Source organism: Drosophila rhopaloa, unplaced genomic scaffold (assembly GCF_018152115.1).
Source record: "Drosophila rhopaloa isolate 14029-0021.01 unplaced genomic scaffold, ASM1815211v1 contig_171, whole genome shotgun sequence".
Classification (NCBI taxonomy): Eukaryota; Metazoa; Arthropoda; class Insecta; order Diptera; family Drosophilidae; genus Drosophila; species Drosophila rhopaloa.
The window spans coordinates 229,904-247,500 of NW_025335052.1; the positions used below are offsets into that span (position 1 = coordinate 229,904).

The following is a 17,597-nucleotide window of genomic DNA, read 5'->3' on the forward strand; positions in this document are numbered from 1 at the left end:
ACTCTCTCCGCTCTGGTTTGTTTTGTTTTGGGGCAGTAACGGGCAACCGCCGGCACATGCGCTCTGCCCGCTCCCCGGACTCTCTAAACTTCGCCGCAGAGTTTTCCGCCTCAGAACCCGAAGGGCAGTCCGTCGGAGAGTTCCAGCGAAGTGCGGACAAAGGAGAAGACTTTTCCTGGTTGCTGCTCCTGCTGCTGCGCTGCTCCTGCCAGAAATACAGAAGTGGAAAATGTGATGTGCTCGCTTTAATTGTCGAGGATAAATCAATTCCGCTGTTAACCAGATTACTGGCGCGTACGTAGCTAAAGGCAGCGGAATCGAATTGGCCAAGTCGGAGGCAGGCCGTGGAAAAACCCCCCTCGCGAACCAGTTCGTGGCAGTGTGTGTGTGTGTGTGGCTTTTCGCCTTACTTTTTTCATGCGCAATTTGGGTTACAAAGCGAGAAAAACTCTGCTTAAAATGCATTAAAATGTTTTAGGCACGGGCTTCATTGATTTTCCTACGCACAAAAGTATGTTACACGAAGTCCAAACCAGCAACAGGAACAGGAACAAAGGAAGTAGACCAGCGATGAGGACAAAGACGCGAGTAAGCTGCTTCTAGCTGCCCAGTGGTCACCAGGACTAGGCGAGGGACCAGCCCCGCACAGATCAGGATACTCACCCCGGGCGGAACGCAGCGCAGGCATCCTGGCGCCGGTACTGCCCAGTAGCGGCATGGCCGGCCTCGTCGGCTCCGCCAACGGAAAGCACCACCCTCACCTCATCTCGCCCACCCACTCGACTCTGCCGGCCGGCATATGCAGCAGTGATAGCGGCATCTCCACGCTGAGTGCCATCTCGCCCCCGCTCTCCACCGCGACCACGACGGCGTCCGGTGCAGGCGGTGGAGTGGGCGGCAGCGGCGGTAGCCCCCAGCTTCGCACCTCGCCTGCGCTGAGCATGCTGGGCAGTGCCACGGCGACGGCCAGCGGGAGCACGGCCTCGGCTGGAGGTGGCCTCACCGCCGGAATCCTGGGCCCGGCCGCCAGCATCGACTTGGGCAGTTCGCCGCTCTCGCATCGCAACTACAGCAACTCGCTGAAGGGCTTCAGCTTCCGGCGCAGCTTCGACGACAAGATCATCACTCCGCCCTACTTGTCGCGCGCCCCCGCTTACGCCCACGGCATCCCCTATCCGCACTTTCATGCTCCCCAGCCCGGCCTGCACCTGCACCACCATGGAAACGGCACTGCAGCGGGATCGGGATCGGGGTCGGGATCTGGCGCTGGATCTGGAGGAGGACACTATCAGCAGCCGCTTTCACTGGCCTCGATGTCTGGGGCCCTGCCACTGGCGCCGCTCTACGGATCCCCGCTGTCGCTGCCGCTGACCTCCTCGCAGTCCACCACCAAGCTCTCCTACCGCGACGACTTTCTGCAGCAGATTGGCTACCTGCCAACGACGCGCATCTACAGCACCCCGACCAGCATCGTGGACGAGGACAAGGCTCAGCAGGACTTCCTCTCGCTGTCGCTCTCCCCGCCGCTCAACCGACGCCGGGACATGCCGGCGCTGCGCGGTCCCTTCGTCAGCCTGTAAGTATCCTGGGTACGGGCGGTCAAATGTTCCTTGGTGTAATATAGTCTGAGGAGAGAAATTTTCTTGTGCCAGCACTTTATAACTGCTATAAGAAAATCGGGCAGTCCATGTGAAAGGCATGGCTACCATAAATTCCGATCAATTAAGTTGTATGTTGTTATATTAAGTATGCATGCTGACAGGGAGTTAAGGGATATTGGATACGTTATAGCCTACACTTAAAAAAAATTGTTGATATCATTAATTTGGATATTTTGATTTTCAAGAAAGTAAATTTTTTTTTTGCAACTCAGAATTAAGAGTTAAATATCTCAAGAACGGTCTTTTGAGAATTTTTGAATGAGTTCATTTAATCTAAATTAGAATAAGCGGTTATAACAAAAATTTAGATTATACAAAACGGCAATACTTAGATTTTTTCGGTCACTTTTAAATAAAATTTCAGCTTTATAAAATGAAAAATGTATTTTTTTAATTTGAAGAAATGTTTATAGCTCGACCTAAGGTGTATATGTAGAAAAACAGCCAGTAATGCCGGTTTTTATTTTATTTTCCTATATATATTAATTTTTCGTCACAATTTTTGATATCGTTGAGATCGTCACGACATTTTCACATCGTTAGGGTTGTTTTTGTTTAATACAAAACAAGGGTTTAATAATACAATTTTATAAATAGGCCCTGGTGGAATAAATTACGAAAATCAAGTATACGCCCTGTGTGTTTCGCGTGTCTCCCGCTTAACCAATAAATTCATCGAACTGAAACGAGCAGTTCCAGTATCTATGTGGATGGGGCGGCCAAGTGTTTATGTTCCCACTATGCAGGCACAGTGGTCCTCAGTAGGTCTCACAGATCCAAAAGCGCAGCACATTCGTTCGATTCTCTCCGTCCCACAGTGCGCTGGCATTCAACTGAAACCTAAATGGGATAACAATTTCACACACTACCTACTTGTGTGGCATAGTTTCCCAATTGCGGTGCCTCCTCCCTCCCTCGCTCCCTAAATTCAACGTCCCCTACCTCCCCACTCGTAATCCTAAGCCGACCACCCCCATCAATTCCCTCACGCTGTCCGCTCGGTTTGTTTACGTTTTAATTTGCCTTAACCGCAAGTTGGCACCACGTGACGCCAGTGGGTAACCAACAGGCATCCCCAACACATCTGAGCCACCACCTTTCCTCCTTCACATTCAGCCGCCCTCAAAATCTCGAAAGCTCACTGCAATTGAGCAGAACGATGACGTTTCTCTGCCTCTAGATGCTCTGTTTTTGCACTGATTTCCTCAGCGATTTATTGTTTTTATACGCTTCTTTGGGCGTCTATAAATAATAATGTGGAAGAAGCAGCGCCGAGTAAGGTGCGTTCGTGTGTGAGACATAGGGTGACTCAAGAGGCAAGCTTTTCCCTTTAAAGGAGTCGTTCTAGCTCCATAGGAAACAAAGAGTGACCCAAGCAAGGAGGGGTTGCAAAAATCAATAGTCTGGTTAGTCATTTTATGAACCCAAACATTTGCATACTGTACGGGCGGCGGACTGCAATCGCATTCCGAGGAATTTTTCAATCGCACCCGAACGCTCGAAACTACCTTTCAATGTGGTTTCGAAACCTTCTGGAATTCGAGGTATTTGAAATCCTGCTTGTCGAACACCCCTCTACAAAGGCCAGGCAAACTTGGCATGGTGCCTAAGAAATCTAGAAGAACTTGATGATGATGCTGATGGGCCCCGCATGTGTGTGTTAATGTGGTGGATTCTTTCCTGGTGTGGTGCAGTCCATGACCGGCAAAGGCGCCGAACAACGATGGCAACGACATCGACTTGATGAAGTACATTGGATAATGACGCCAGCAGATATACACTGCGGAAAAAGGTCCATCTTATTTAAAACAAAAAGTATTACTTCATAAGGAGTCGGTTTGGGTGCTCTAAAATTGTGGGGGCAGTGGTATGGGGGCAATGCTTTTTATAGACCATTTCAAGCAATATTGGCCAATAAACTAGTAATCTGAAATAACAACATCAGTTTGGTTGGAATTTTCTTTAAAATGATTTCTTTGACATTCCCGGTAGAACCTACAATATGGGAAAGTTTGTGTTTGTCTTCAATACGTTTTCCGGATTTTTTTCAATGTAACACTTTACGGAAAACTATCGGTGGGCACAGTTTCTAGGTGATCCGCACACAGTCACACTCTACCGGGCCGGGGCGGTGGGGGGTGGGTTGGGGCGAAAGGAGAGCGGACGAAGACTAAACTTAGTTGTGACAAAAAAACAGAACAGAAATAACAGAAAATACTCGCGCGAGTTGGAAACGGCTGCGCCTTGGCCCGCTCAGGAAGAGGCGGCAAAAACAAAAGCGAAAAGCAAAGCCATTTCGACATTCTCGCGGACGCAACTGAACGAATCGGACGAACGAGGAAAGATACTCGCGCAGATACAGATACTTTTCATAATTCAGATTTTTCCGCTGTGCGATATTTTATTTATTTACCCCGCACGGTCTACTGTGTTATGTAAGGGGTGTGTGTGCAAGCCCAGTGTTTGTGTTTCGACCAAACTCGTTCGGCGGGTGTCCGTGATGCAAGTGGGGGCATAGAAAAGTCAAGGTCGCATCCCCGCCCACACGCACGCCCACAGCAACCCCCCGTTACTGCACCCGGGGGCCATGAACGCGCGAATGCCGAGTCAGAAATCCAATTGTCGAATCGAGCAGTGAAGCGAGTCAGAAATGGATGGCTGGGGGACACACCCCAGCCTGGAAGGGGCCACCTGTCCCCTGGAGGCCAACGCCACGCTGGGCCTTGGGTGGCGAACGACTCTGCTGGACCATTGGTATTGGTGGATTGATCTCCACCCGGACTACATGCTCCGCCTCCAGCTCCTCGCATCTCTCGCCGGCAGGCTGCACCTGCTGAGCCGGCGCGTCCTGGCCACCCTTGCCCAGGACCCGATCTTCATGGGCGTGCTGCAGGTCAGCCTGCTGCTGCTGTTCCTCTTCTTGATGCACCTGCTCCGGCTGTGGAGCTGCGGTGCCGGACCTGAACAGCCTCTGAACGCCACGTCCGACGTGACCAAGGAGCTGACTTGCGACTTCAACTTCGTTTCCGAGCAGGAGAAGCGGGCTGCCCAGGAGGCGGCCACAGAGGCCCTGCTGGAGGTGGAGGAGAAGAAGCGGCGCAAGAGGTTCACCAAGAAGCGAAACTGCGTCTCCGCCGGTCCCATCCTCATTGCCCTGCGCCAACAGTCTAAGAGGCCAAAGCACCACCGCCACTTGGCGCTGTTATTTGAGCCCGTGACTCCCGGAGAAGTGGTCCTGGACACCTACTTGCCGCCGCGGGAGCAGCCCCTCACCATTAAGCTGCCTCAATTGGCAGATGCGGTCAAGGAAGAGGATGCGGATCATCCCGAGTTTAAGTGGGTTTTTGGGGACCTTTTCTACCTTTAATCATGAGAACATATTAATATGGGTGTAAACTGATCTTAACCATCTCCCAATTTCCCGCATTTCAGATCGGAGCCCCGCGGTACTCTAAGCACGACGGACGAAATCTACCCGGACTCGTCCGACAGCAGTCTGTACGTTTCGGACGAGGAGCAGGAAGACGCCTCTCAGTACTGTCGTGGTGGCTACCATCCAGTGGTCATTGGGGACATCTTCGACAATCGGTTTCGCGTGGTGCGCAAACTGGGCTGGGGCCACTTTTCCACTGTATGGCTGTGCCGGGATCTCAAGTGAGTGGAGCAAGTCAAAGTTTCCCCCCGATTTACAAGGTTATTTTAAAATCACCATTCCCGCAGAGACGAGAAGTACGTGGCCCTCAAGGTGGTGAAAAGTGCTCCGCACTACATCGAGACCGCTGCAGACGAGATCCGACTGCTGGAGGCAATCCGCGATGCTGACCCCATGGACGTCAAGCGGGAGAGGATCGTGCGGCTGATGAACCACTTCACGGTGCGCGGTGTGAACGGGATGCACACGTGCCTGGTCTTCGAGGCGCTTGGCTGCAGCCTCTATAAGCTGATCGTGAAGAATAATTACCAGGGCCTGGCCATCGCCCAGGTGCGCAACATAATCCGCCAGGTGCTGGAGGGACTGGACTACCTGCACAGCAAGTGCAGCATCATTCACACGGACATCAAGCCGGAGAACATCCTGCTGGTGATCGACAATGCCGCCGCGATGAACCAGCAGATTGACGACGAGATCAACAGTCTGCGGGTAAAGGGGGCCGATTTCCCCGACTCTTACAGTAAGTATGCTTTATATTAAATTGACCACCGGCTAAGTTTCTTAAACGTGTGCACCCCCAGTCAGCTCTATCGAGAAGCAGATAAAGTCGCGGGCCAAGTGGCCCCTCATCGAGCCAAATGGGTCGGCCAACACCAATACGAACACCAGCAACAGCACGGCGAACAACTCCAATTCGTCGACGCCGCTGGCCGCTGTGATCATGTCCTCGCTGGACAAAGAAGACACCACCACCACCTCGTCCACGCTCAACTCCAACACCACCTCCTCGCTGGCCTCCAAGTACTCCAGTCTGTTGGGGGACAGCGAGTGTAACGGAGGCCTCGGCGGATCAGCGAACCTGAACAACCGCTACCGAGCCGAGAAGAAAATCACTGCCAAGGTGAGTTCGCTTCCATACCAGGTCCACAGGTCCTCAGTCGCCCCTGCCCCACACTTGAAAGCTTTGGCCGGGATTGCTCGTCGTGGTGTGCATGGAAAGTATTTGCACTCTTCATACTGTGAACCCACCCGCAACACCACAAACTGCACCCAAAAGAAACACAAAATTTTTATTCTTTTTGTTTTCATTTATTTTCGCGTTTTTTGGTTTGACACTCGACACAGTCTTCTGGGGATTGTGAGGAAGATCCCGAGTCCGACACGCTGGGCGAGCAGAGCATGGCCACCGATACGCCCACCGATCCCGATCCCGAGCTCGAGCAAGAGACAGAACCCGAGGCCAGTCCCAGCGAGGTCGAGGTCCCTGAGGTAATGTGGATTTGGATCTAGCGGTAGCCCGGTCCCTAGAGCCCTTCCAGAATGAGTTCGCTTTTCGATTTTGCTTTACATGTTTTGTTATGAGGTTACTTCTTACTTACTGATTCTGATTATCGCTCCTTAGTTCACATTTCCTGCCTCACTCCCACAATAATACCACACGCTTAACCTAGTGAATTAAATCCTGGAACGAAAAGTCAAATGCTTGATTGATTGTTGGCATTGCCAGCTTTAGATGTTTGCAACGGGCTCTATTTTAATGCTTTATGTTTCTATTGCTACCTGCTAAATGTATACCTTCTTGTTGTGAATATACAGTTGCGGTCAAAGAACTCGAATAAGTACTAGAACATGCCGTAAATATTTCGTTTACTTTTTAGGCAATTTTTACAAAATTTGTACAGAACAAAATTGAATTTAATATTATTGTTTCTTTTCAAGTTATCTCTTGATTATTTATTAATTTGAATTTAACTGTTTTTGGATTGTAATTAATCAAATAACAACTAAAAATAATTGATTCCTCATAAAAAATAATATTTTACATTAATATGACAAGTTGTTTATGTATTTTATAACTTTTGGGCTTATTTAATTTAAATAATCAAGTACAATCAATTAATCAATCTCAGCTTTTTGACCACAGCTGCAGTTATGAGCATTTTTGCATTTTAAGATTAAATGCAACTAATACTAATTTTATAACTTTTAGGCTTATTTAATTTAAATAATCAAGTACAATCAATATCTCAGCTTTTTGACCACAGCTGCAGTTATGAGTGTCAAGTCTAAGCTGTTTATAATATAACCGATGTTGTAATTAAATATATATATATTAAATATGTGTTGATTCCCAAATGGAATGTCGAGCTGGGTATTCCATAGGGATACTAATCAGTGGTAATCACCGTTGGGATTTTGACAGAAAATCCCAGCTTTGACCCCCACGCTGTATGTGTTTTGTTATACGCACCAACTAGAGAAACCTACAAATAAGCAAACCAACATTGTGTATTCTTTTCTTCCTTTCTTTGTGTGAACCAATTTATATGCAACATTTCGCTATATACACACGATACAGCTGCCCACCCCGAACTCCACCAATAACTCCTGTCCCTCCCACAACACCAATACGATAGCCAAGTCCAAGATCAACTCGAGCACGTGCACGTCCTTGCCCAACGAATACAGCCTCGCCAACACGAACACCAATAGCGATACAATATCCACTTCCGCCCCTCCAAGTGCCACACCCACACCCTCCACCGCCTCTGCCACGCCACCCAGCACGTGCACCCCCTCGTTCACGCATATAGCGCCTACAACAGCTCCAACTACCAGTACAACCTGTACAACAACAGCCGCAAGCACTGAGCTCTATAATGGCGATCATACAACAACAAGCACATCAAGAACAACAACCAACGCGATATCCTCCGCGACAACAACGACAACGACAACAACCATCGCTAAACTAAATGTCAATGCCAATGCCATTCCTTCGCAGAACCAGAGTCAGAGTAGCCAGAACAACACCTATACGATCCAGTCGCTCATCAACAACAGCAACGTCCGTGTGAAGATCGCCGATCTGGGCAACGCCTGCTACGACGTGAGTCTCCTTATTCTAAAGAACTCCAGTAATTCCTATGAGTCCCTCACGAGTATAGCCCAATAAAACCATTTTACTAATTTCAAATAATAGCTTTTTCACTTAGAGAAATATCGAAGTTCATAAGGATAGACATATCGCCCTAATCAAAAATATAAATACTTTATAGGTTCCCATTAAGTGTTTTTGGGTATCCGCATTAGCTTCAAATGTTTTATTTTCATCCTGGCATCCAAAATCGACCTTATTAATTGGTAAAAGTAAGGTTTTTCGATTTCACTTTATTCTGGAAAGCAATTTCGTTTAATTCCCAATTGTCTTTTACATCATTGATGTATAGTATGTCATTATTATGTATACTTTGGTGAGATAAAATAATCACATAAGAACAACGTTTTACTCGTGAGGACGTTAACTGCACCTGAAGAAATACGACATTATGACTTTCTCTTCATCTCCAGTATCATCACTTCACTGAGGACATTCAGACGCGCCAGTATCGATCGATCGAGGTGCTGCTGGGAGCGCCGTACAATTATACCGCCGACATTTGGAGCACCGCCTGCTTGGCCTTTGAGCTCGCCACGGGCGACTATTTGTTCGACCCCCACGCCGGCGAGTCGTACAGTCGTGACGAAGATCACTTGGCGCACATTGTCGAGCTGCTGGGCTCCATACCGCAGTCGGTGATCCTGCGGGGCAAGCATGGGCTGAAGTATTTCACCAGCTATGGTAGGTATTGATGTGATCCAACGGAAACACTGATGTCAGCCTCTCGGCGATCTTCAATTGCAGGCAGCCTGAGGAACATCACCAAGCTTAAGCCCTGGAGTCTAAAGAACGTGCTTGTGGAGAAGTACGACTGGGATCCGGTGGAGGCCAAGAAGTTCTCCGACTTTCTTCTGCCCATGCTCGAGTACAATCCAGTCATACGCGCTTCGGCAGCAGAGTGCCTGCAGCATCCGTGGCTGGAGCAGGAAGAGTTCGTCTAGACGGCTCAAGGAGTCGTGGGAAGCTAGAGAGACAACAGACACAGGCGCACTTAAATAATACATACATAACATACGTACTTCGAACTCGTATTGTATTTCTAGGCTTAACTTTTATATGCAAACCACTTTGTTATAAAGAGGAATATTATATGTACGTTAGCAAGGAAATCCGATGAAGGAAGGTTAGCAGTATAGGACTCGATACACACACCTTATACACATACGACATGTGAAGAGGACGTTCCGCATGGAATTTTTTAAGCTTTTTAATTTTTTGTACTTGAGAGCTTTAAAATGTAATTACTAAAGAAGCGATTTTATTTTTAACGATAAATGCAAACGCGAGAAGGTGCGCAAAATGTTTTTCAAGTTTTTATTTCGACAACGTGCATATAAGTATAAACATACATATATATTTTTTATTAAATGAGAAACAAGTGAAACAAAAACAAAAGACAATGACGACAATTTTGAAGTCAACAGATGCCTAAACTGACTGACCGAAAAGGAAAACATTTTCATGCGAAACCAAATAAAACATGCTAAATAAATTATACGAACTAGAAAAATATTCAGCATCACATAATTAACGATACCTTCTATAAAATTAATAATATAGTATGTGTATAATTAACGAAGCCCAATTGTAGATATCGAGAATGTTTAACAGAAATACAGATGAAAATTCAAATAATGACAGCTTTTTAGCAGCGTGTAGTGATTTTGGTACATTTAACCGAAACTTATTGTAGAACCTTAAGTCTATTTTGGAGATAAGCAGATTTCAGCGAAGTGTTCTCCTACCCAATTTCGGTTTAACACATTTATTATTTTATTAAATTTAAAAAAGTTGCCAGCATCCGAGAAAATTAACTTTTCCCAATTCACTGCAATTAGCAATAAATCAATAACTCATTGAATAAAAGTCTTTGTATCGGAATTGAAAACTCAAAATCGAAATTTTAATACTACCAATGATAATTATTGAGAAATCGCATTACCAATAACGAAAACATATTTTACTACTTGCCTACAAGAACTTGTACACAAGCCTACAAAGTAATATTGATCGTGACCAAATAATTTAATATTGTGGAAGATTTTTCCCCCAAAAAAACACATATTTAATATACACACACATGTGCGCATGTGTAGAAATAAATAAATAACAGAAATTTAAGCGGAGAAGCTGCACGGTCGAGAGAGTGGGCACATATTTCAATAAGCTGAAATAAAGAATATACATACCGATCAAGAGATAAAATATAAAACTAGCACTGTGTCCTCATTTTGGTTTACATAAGCACTTTATTCGAAATTGTACGAGTATAAAAATGCAGTGTCTAGAATACATTAGGGTATGTTTAACAATTTTAAAGTATGTTAGATTAGCATAATGATCGATAGTCGACCGGCGGATAAACTATATAAGCATTAGTCGGAATAAACAGGGGCCCAGACCATTATTAAAGTGCCAGCCCCAAAATCTGTTCCTGCTTGTAAACGCCATGGTAAGCGTTGCGTATGAGTACGTAGGGAAAGCATGACTCCAACAGATCCATCGTTAGGAAGGGTGATTGCTTGACGATCTCGTCCAGCAGCAAATAAATAGATTCTCGGTTGCGAGTCGCCTCCTTGTCGGACTCCTGGCCCAAACGGAGAAGGGAAGAACTGGCCAGAGCAAGGAACTCCTTCATGCGGTCTTCCATGTCGCTCTGCCCGCAGATGGTGAACAACGCTCCGAAGATATTATTAATGGCCGCCGCCATGCAGTGTGTGTTGTTGGAGTGCCCGTCGATAGTGGCCCTGTAGAACGAGTTTTCGTTCCGGGCTAGTTTTGGAATAGAGACGGCCACGAAGACCATCAGCAGACAGGCCGTAAGGTGCTCACCTTCATCGAACTCTGGCTTCTTCGACTTCAGCGTACTGGCCAAAGTGGGATCCACCTTGCAGAGTAGGCCAGCTGCCGAGGCCATCTCGGAGGCAACGCGAATCTGGTCTCCTCCGGGCAGATGCTCCTGGAAGTCCTTCACAGAGCTAAGCAGAAAGGGTATGCGCTTGTCCAGCACATCAACGAGAGCCTCGTGCACCAGATTGCGGAAGCAGATGATCACCCCAATGATCGTCATGCGCTGCAGCACGCGGTCCACGTCCTGCAGCCGCTTAAATTGCTCCTTCATCACCTCAGGTTTGTCAAAGCTGGTACGCAGTGTAATAAGCACCTCCTTGTTGGTGCCTACCAGCGACTTTAGTTCCTGCACCTGGTTGGCTATGTGCCACATAAGTGTTTCATTCAGTGTTTTGATCCCGTAGGGTCCCACGAGTTCTGCAAGTGCGCGCAGCTCGTTTAGATCAGAGAATTCCTGCGGGTTAAACGGAACCCAGCCTTCGGGAGAAATGGGTACAAATGCCTTTTGGTTGATGGAAAACACTATGTTGCCAGCGGATACTCGCCTTAGCAGGACCTCACTGTACCAAGTATTGTACAAAGCGGCGATAGTCTTCTCGCCATGAGAGTCCAGGGCCTGTGTCTGCTGTAACAAACAGTTGTTAAATACACGTGTTATGTCTATGTGCACGTAGTTCTCCACGGTCTGCAGCACATTCATGTAGGCTCGAACGCTGGCCAGCAGCTCCGAGGGCTTGGCGATCTCCATTGTCTCCTGGTTAAACATTACCATGCCCACAAGATCCCGGGAGAAGCGGTGCTCTAGGTTTTGACAGAGATATTCGCGAGGCGCGAATGCAAATTCCCAAACGTTAACAGTGGGGCAATAGTTGATGGCAAAACAGAGCTCCGTCAAGGCCATGTGCAACTTGTCCATCGTCGTCAGATCCTCGCGGGTCTTTCGGTATGATTCGTCGCCAGGCTTTCGTATGTCGTCGAAATGCTTCGACTTGGATTTGTCCTTCTTCTTGCGGGCCGACTGGACGGACAAGATCTTTGCACAGTGCTTCGGCAAAAGAGCGTCTGCCATGGTACACTGCTCGTCGCAAATGGTGGTTATGATGTTTTTAGCTTCTTTAGCCATTTCTTCAAGGAAGATGTTTACCACGCTAAGTGACCTCTCTCTGATGTGGTGGCGTTCCTCCGGGCACATTTCGTGCGTGCAGTTTTGGAAGTGACTGCAGATCAATGGAAAGGCTATGATATAGCGGTTCTGGGCAGGAAATTCCAAGCACATGTGAAACTGATCGTCAAACATTTTGTTATAGAAGCAGAATATACTCAGATCCGAAGTCTCCACCAGTATCTCGTCCAAATTATCAACTACTCGAGTGTGAAACACCATTGAATCCAAAAGACGGGCCAATTCTGCATGCTCTGTGATTCTGAGGGCAGCCTTGCCAACGCTCATATACGTCTGGAGGCGGAACCAGTCAAGGCGGAATGGTCGGAAGTAAAACAATTCGTTGTCCTCCACCTGCTTTACAGTCAAGCCTGCAGCCGTGTTGTAGAGCGAGCTAAAGATTATGCTCTCGTCTTCCGGACACATTTGCAGGCTCTGCATCCGAATATTGAGATCCGTGGCATCAAATCCAGACAAGTATTGCACGTAGTACCGCTGCATAACCTGGCTGTATTTACGCACTAGAGCGCGCAGTTCCTCCATGTGAAAGAGCAGCTCAGGCAGCTGACGGTCCACCAGATCCTCATTGCTTTTTCCTTTAAAACAAATGCGGTCAGAACAGCATTAATAACTCAGATAGTATACTAACCTTTATTCTTGAGCAGTGGCGGATTGTCGTTGTGTCTGAGGAGCCAAAGGATCTCGTCGCGCGCTAGGCAAAGACCGATAAAAATGAATATTGCTTTAGGTCCCAGCAGGCCGGGCTGGTCCGTCATTATTAGGGCCAACTCCTTCAACGCTGTTCGCAAGAACTTCCGTCGCTCCCGATGCATTAAAGCGGCTTTTTGGACAGCAGTGTTGTAGGTTTCCTTGACTTCACCTATCCGCTTGCTGTAGCCCTTAATCCCGTCAAAGGTGGCCTGGATGTACTGGTGAATTTGTAAGACCTCGTCGCGGAAAAGTGCCACAACCCAGCTGGATTCTAAAGCAGACAGCCAGATCTTGTTGACCTCCGGGTACTGGCCGAGCATTTGGTGGTTAAGCAACAGGCCAAAGATTATCCAGCGGTCCATTGACTCCAGGGAAATATACTCGCAGGACATGGTGTCCGTACGCACTGCCTTAAGAAGGATGGCCGGATTTCCCACAAGACTCAGCTTCTGCATCTCCCTCCACTTATCAGCGGGTAGATTTCGCAGGGCGTAGATGGATGTAAGCGAGCGCAGGGCACTCGTCAGGAGTCGCTGGTGGGGGATAAACTCCTCGGCCAGCTTTTTTAGGGGAACCTCGTAGTCAAGGATCATCTGTCCGAGGCGTGGAAAGCCCGTGTCAGCCTGGTTGTTCTGCAGCTCGTAGGCGGCATTGTACAGACCTAGCACTGCCTTGCGATCCTCCACCCTGGACAGAACGATCATCAGGGACACGTAGGTTACCACCAAGTCCAGGTAGTACTTGGTCAGCTCGAAGTTCAGCGTGATGTCAAGGTGGATCTGACAGGCGTCCATCGTGGTGAGCAGCTCGCAGACATTGTCCTTGAAGTCCAGCAGGTCGACGAATGTGTGATAGTACAGGGACAGCGACTTTATGATCTCCGCCTTGATGTTCACAATAGCATTAAGGCCCTTGACGTCGATGTTGGGGAATCTCTTTACAATGAATTTGATGCTCGACTCCAAGGACTTCTCAGAGAGGAATCCCGGTTTCGATTTGGTGTCGCCGCAGGCCTTCTTAATGTTGTATATTCGCGTCAGAATACCGAGGCCGCGGTCATTTAAGATGATTAGTTTCTCAGCTATCTTTTGCTGATTTGGAAAAATTGGGCGTGCCATGTCCGCTGACTGTTGACAACGACGAGTGGCTGAAAGCTGGTTTCCGGTGAAGCCCAGAACACAAATGTGCGCTGGCGAACTTTATTGGCAAGCGATTAGCCCTAATCCGTCCCGTTACTTATGCTTTTCCGATTGTTAAATTGGCCAAAAAGAGCGACACAAAAGTGTACACATTACTCTTCTTCTTGATTTCGGGATAGTGATGAACAAAGTACTGCTGGTGGCGATATGTCACTATCGATAAGAAATAGCTAGCAGCTTGGCTTGTCAATAAAATTAAATACATTTAAAAATATTGAATATTTGTCATCTGTTTGCCAGCTAATTTATTATCATCTCGTTTTCAAAAAGTCAAAGTATTCAAAATCTATACAATTCTAGACATTTTTTTTGGTGACAGTTTTGTATATTTCAAAGTGAAATTTTTTTATCTGAACAATTAGCCAATTGGGATATTTACATTTTCAGGTTTTACTCAAAAGGGATAATTATTACTGTTAAACTCCGTTAAAAAAACCTAGTGGAAAAATAGGGTAATACAGCCATTTTTTAATTTTCATGCCAATATCTCAAAAATTAAAAACTAATTAGAATGTTCTTTAAATATCCTTCTTTTATATACATTTACTTTTTATTGTCCTCTGGTCTAGGTATTTATGCGGTATTTTATGATAAAAAAAGTAATAAGAATTAAAACAATAGCTGAATAGTTGAATTTGGCTAAGCTGTTGCCAGATGTTTCATACAAATTTAACTACCAAAAATTCAGAGCGTATATTTTAAATGGTTCATAGCTAACTAATAGTTTTTAAAAGTATCTAACAATAAAAATAGAATTCAAAATTGATTAATAATAATTCCGTTACGCAGGTGAGTTGTTAAGAATTCAATACACACATTTTTGGTTCTTTTCCTCCAATGTAAAAAATTTTTGTTTCATTTTCAATTATTTAGCAACTAAGAAGAAGAATTTGTTTTTTCCAGTGTGCCTTACCGGTCATCGGTGATTAGTATCGATATCAGCAGCCGATGAACAACGGAGCGATTTCAGAACCAGTAGTTCGTTACAAAAGTGCACGTTGTTTGCCACGCAAAATCGCCGCAAATTGGTTTGATTTCTGATAAAAAAGGTTGGAATAAGCAAATTGACTTCATAAATAATTCACCATACTTTTTGGCAGCCATGGGAAAGAAACTGGAGCGCAGCGACGTTTGCCGAGTGCCGGAGAACATTAACTTCCCGGCCGAGGAGGAGAACGTACTGCAGCAGTGGCGTGACGAAAATATCTTCGAAAAGTGCAGCCAACTGTCGAAGGGAAAGCCCAAGTAAGTGCCGCAGTCGATTGCATCAGCCAATTGCTAACTTATAATGTGTCGCCCAGGTACACTTTCTACGATGGACCGCCATTCGCTACCGGGCTGCCCCACTACGGACACATCCTCGCCGGCACCATCAAGGACATCGTTACCCGGTACGCCTACCAGCAGGGATACCATGTGGACCGCCGCTTCGGGTGGGATTGCCATGGGCTGCCTGTAGAGTTCGAGATCGACAAGCTCCTGAATATCCGGGGTCCCGAGGACGTGGCCAAGATGGGCATCGCTGCCTACAACGCTGAGTGCCGGAAGATCGTCATGCGGTATGCCGACGAGTGGGAGAACGTGGTGACGCGAGTAGGTCGCTGGATCGATTTCAAAAACGACTACAAGACGTTGTACCCCTGGTACATGGAGTCCATTTGGTGGATCTTCAAACAACTGTTCGACAAGGGTCTGGTCTACCAGGGCGTAAAGGTTATGCCCTATTCCACTGCCTGCACAACATCGCTGTCTAACTTCGAGGCGAATCAAAACTATAAGGAGGTGGTTGATCCTTGTGTGGTGGTCGCCCTGGAGGCCATTTCGCTGCCAAATACCTTCTTCTTAGTCTGGACCACCACGCCTTGGACACTGCCCTCCAACTTTGCATGCTGTGTACATCCGACCATGACATATGTTAAGGTGCGTGACGTGAAGAGCGACCGACTCTTCGTTCTCGCTGAGTCGCGCCTCTCGTACGTGTTTAAATCTGAGGCAGAATACGAGGTGAAGGACAAGTTTGAAGGAAAAACTCTCAAGGATCTGCATTACAAGCCGCTGTTCCCGTACTTCGCAAAACGCGGGGACCAGGTAAAAGCTTTCCGCGTCCTGACAGACGAGTACGTCACCGAGGACTCTGGTACGGGTATCGTGCACAATGCTCCTTACTTTGGAGAGGACGATTATCGCGTATGCCTGGCAGCGGGACTGATTACAAAGTCCAGCGAGGTTCTCTGTCCAGTTGACGAAACGGGACGGTTTACCAAGGAGGCTAGCGACTTCGAGGGCCAATACGTCAAGGATGCCGACAAGCTAATCATAGCTGCGTTGAAGGCACGGGGCAACTTGGTATCTAATGGCCAAGTGAAGCATAGCTACCCCTTCTGCTGGCGGTCAGACACACCGCTTATTTATAAGGCCGTTCCTTCCTGGTTTGTGCGTGTTGAGCACATGTCGAAAAATCTGCTGGATTGCAGTTCGCAGACGTACTGGGTGCCAGACTTTGTCAAGGAAAAACGATTTGGCAATTGGCTAAAAGAGGCCAGAGATTGGGCTGTGAGTATAGTAAAGTTGTCTATTTTTTCTTCTCTACTAAGTTAAACATATTCACTCAGATCTCGCGCAATCGCTACTGGGGCACGCCGATTCCTATCTGGAGGTCGCCCAACGGGGAAGAGACGGTGGTCATTGGCAGCATCAAGCAATTGGCCGAGCTATCCGGCGTTCTGGTTGAGGATTTGCACCGCGAGAGCATTGATCACATTGAGATACCGTCTGCAGTTCCTGGAAACCCACCACTGCGTCGCATAGCTCCCGTTTTTGACTGCTGGTTTGAGTCCGGTTCAATGCCGTTTGCACAACAGCACTTTCCGTTCGAAAACGAAAAGGACTTTATGAACAATTTTCCTGCCGACTTTATCGCAGAGGGCATAGATCAGACCCGCGGCTGGTTCTACACGCTCCTAGTCATTTCGACGGCTTTGTTTAACAAGGCACCGTTTAAGAACCTCATTGCTAGTGGGTTGGTGTTGGCCGCTGATGGTCAAAAAATGTCGAAGCGCAAGAAGAACTATCCTGATCCCATGGAGGTGGTCCATAAGTACGGAGCCGATGCGCTACGACTGTATCTCATCAATTCTCCCGTGGTGAGGGCTGAAAGTCTGCGCTTCAAGGAAGAGGGTGTGCGCGATATCATCAAGGATGTGTTTCTTCCTTGGTACAATGCTTATCGTTTCTTGCTTCAAAACATCATCCGCTATGAGAAGGAGGACTTGGCAGGAAAGGGACAATACACTTACGAGCGTGAACGGCATTTAAAGAATATGGATAAGGCCTCAGTAATCGATGTGTGGATTTTGTCTTTCAAAGAGAGTTTACTGGAGTTTTTTGCCACCGAGATGAAAATGTACCGCCTGTACACTGT

The 17,597-nt window shown here is 47.1% G+C and overlaps 3 protein-coding genes across 11 annotated transcripts in view; 2 read left to right on the forward strand and 1 right to left on the reverse strand.

The window, feature by feature from the left end:
• Window positions 1–114: 114 nt before the first annotated feature.
• Window positions 115–10,149, forward strand: LOC108041332 (SRSF protein kinase 3). 8 transcript variants are annotated; one of them, XM_017119224.2, is made up of 8 exons: window positions 115–1,576; window positions 5,094–5,315; window positions 5,382–5,833; window positions 5,895–6,214; window positions 6,439–6,582; window positions 7,673–8,203; window positions 8,665–8,935; window positions 8,999–10,149. In XM_017119224.2, the coding sequence occupies exons 1-8, from the start codon at window positions 717–719 to the stop codon at window positions 9,193–9,195; spliced, it is 2,997 nt and encodes a 998-aa protein (XP_016974713.1). In that variant the 5' UTR covers window positions 115–716; the 3' UTR covers window positions 9,196–10,149. The 8 variants fall into 8 exon arrangements, with proteins under 8 accessions (XP_016974713.1, XP_016974717.1, XP_016974714.1 ...); XM_017119228.2 differs by having other exon boundaries at window positions 8,099–8,203; XM_017119230.2 differs by lacking the exon at window positions 115–1,576 and adding an exon at window positions 3,900–4,997 and having other exon boundaries at window positions 8,099–8,203.
• Window positions 10,150–10,483: 334 nt separating this feature from the next.
• LOC108041331 (membrane-associated protein Hem) lies at window positions 10,484–14,309 on the reverse strand. The gene is made up of 2 exons (XM_017119223.2): window positions 12,916–14,309; window positions 10,484–12,862 (listed from the first exon to the last, which is right to left on the reverse strand). The coding sequence occupies exons 1-2, from the start codon at window positions 14,093–14,095 to the stop codon at window positions 10,662–10,664; spliced, it is 3,381 nt and encodes a 1,126-aa protein (XP_016974712.1). The 5' UTR covers window positions 14,096–14,309; the 3' UTR covers window positions 10,484–10,661.
• Window positions 14,310–15,127: 818 nt separating this feature from the next.
• The window catches only part of LOC108041335 (isoleucine--tRNA ligase, cytoplasmic), a 4,153-nt gene continuing 1,683 nt past the window's right edge, over window positions 15,128–17,597 (forward strand). Inside the window, exons 1-4 of one of the 2 annotated variants that reach the window (XM_017119236.2) lie at window positions 15,128–15,225; window positions 15,277–15,421; window positions 15,478–16,729; window positions 16,789–17,597. The exon at window positions 16,789–17,597 is cut by the window's right edge and continues 42 nt beyond it. In XM_017119236.2, coding sequence (XP_016974725.2) covers window positions 15,279–15,421; window positions 15,478–16,729; window positions 16,789–17,597 — 2,204 coding nt within the window. In that variant the 5' untranslated portion in view covers window positions 15,128–15,225; window positions 15,277–15,278. Of the gene's footprint in view, window positions 15,226–15,273; window positions 15,422–15,477; window positions 16,730–16,788 lie in introns of both variants that reach the window. The other variant, XM_017119237.2, reaches the window with a different exon arrangement.

What these genes read in the sequence shown, in the direction of transcription:
- LOC108041332 (XM_017119224.2), top strand. Translation starts at nt 717, where the DNA reads ATGGCCGGCCTCGTCGGCTCCGCCAACGGAAAGCACCACCCTCACCTC. An exon ending in TGGCTGTGCCGGGATCTCAA is followed by an intron (nt 5,316 to 5,381) that starts GTGAGTGGAGCA and finishes CCATTCCCGCAG; the next exon opens with AGACGAGAAGTACGTGGCCC. An exon ending in AGAAGAAAATCACTGCCAAG is followed by an intron (nt 6,215 to 6,438) that starts GTGAGTTCGCTT and finishes CACTCGACACAG; the next exon opens with TCTTCTGGGGATTGTGAGGA.
- LOC108041331 (XM_017119223.2), bottom strand. Translation starts at nt 14,095, where the DNA reads ATGGCACGCCCAATTTTTCCAAATCAGCAAAAGATAGCTGAGAAACTA. An exon ending in GCCACTGCTCAAGAATAAAG is followed by an intron (nt 12,863 to 12,915) that starts GTTAGTATACTA and finishes TTTGTTTTAAAG; the next exon opens with GAAAAAGCAATGAGGATCTG.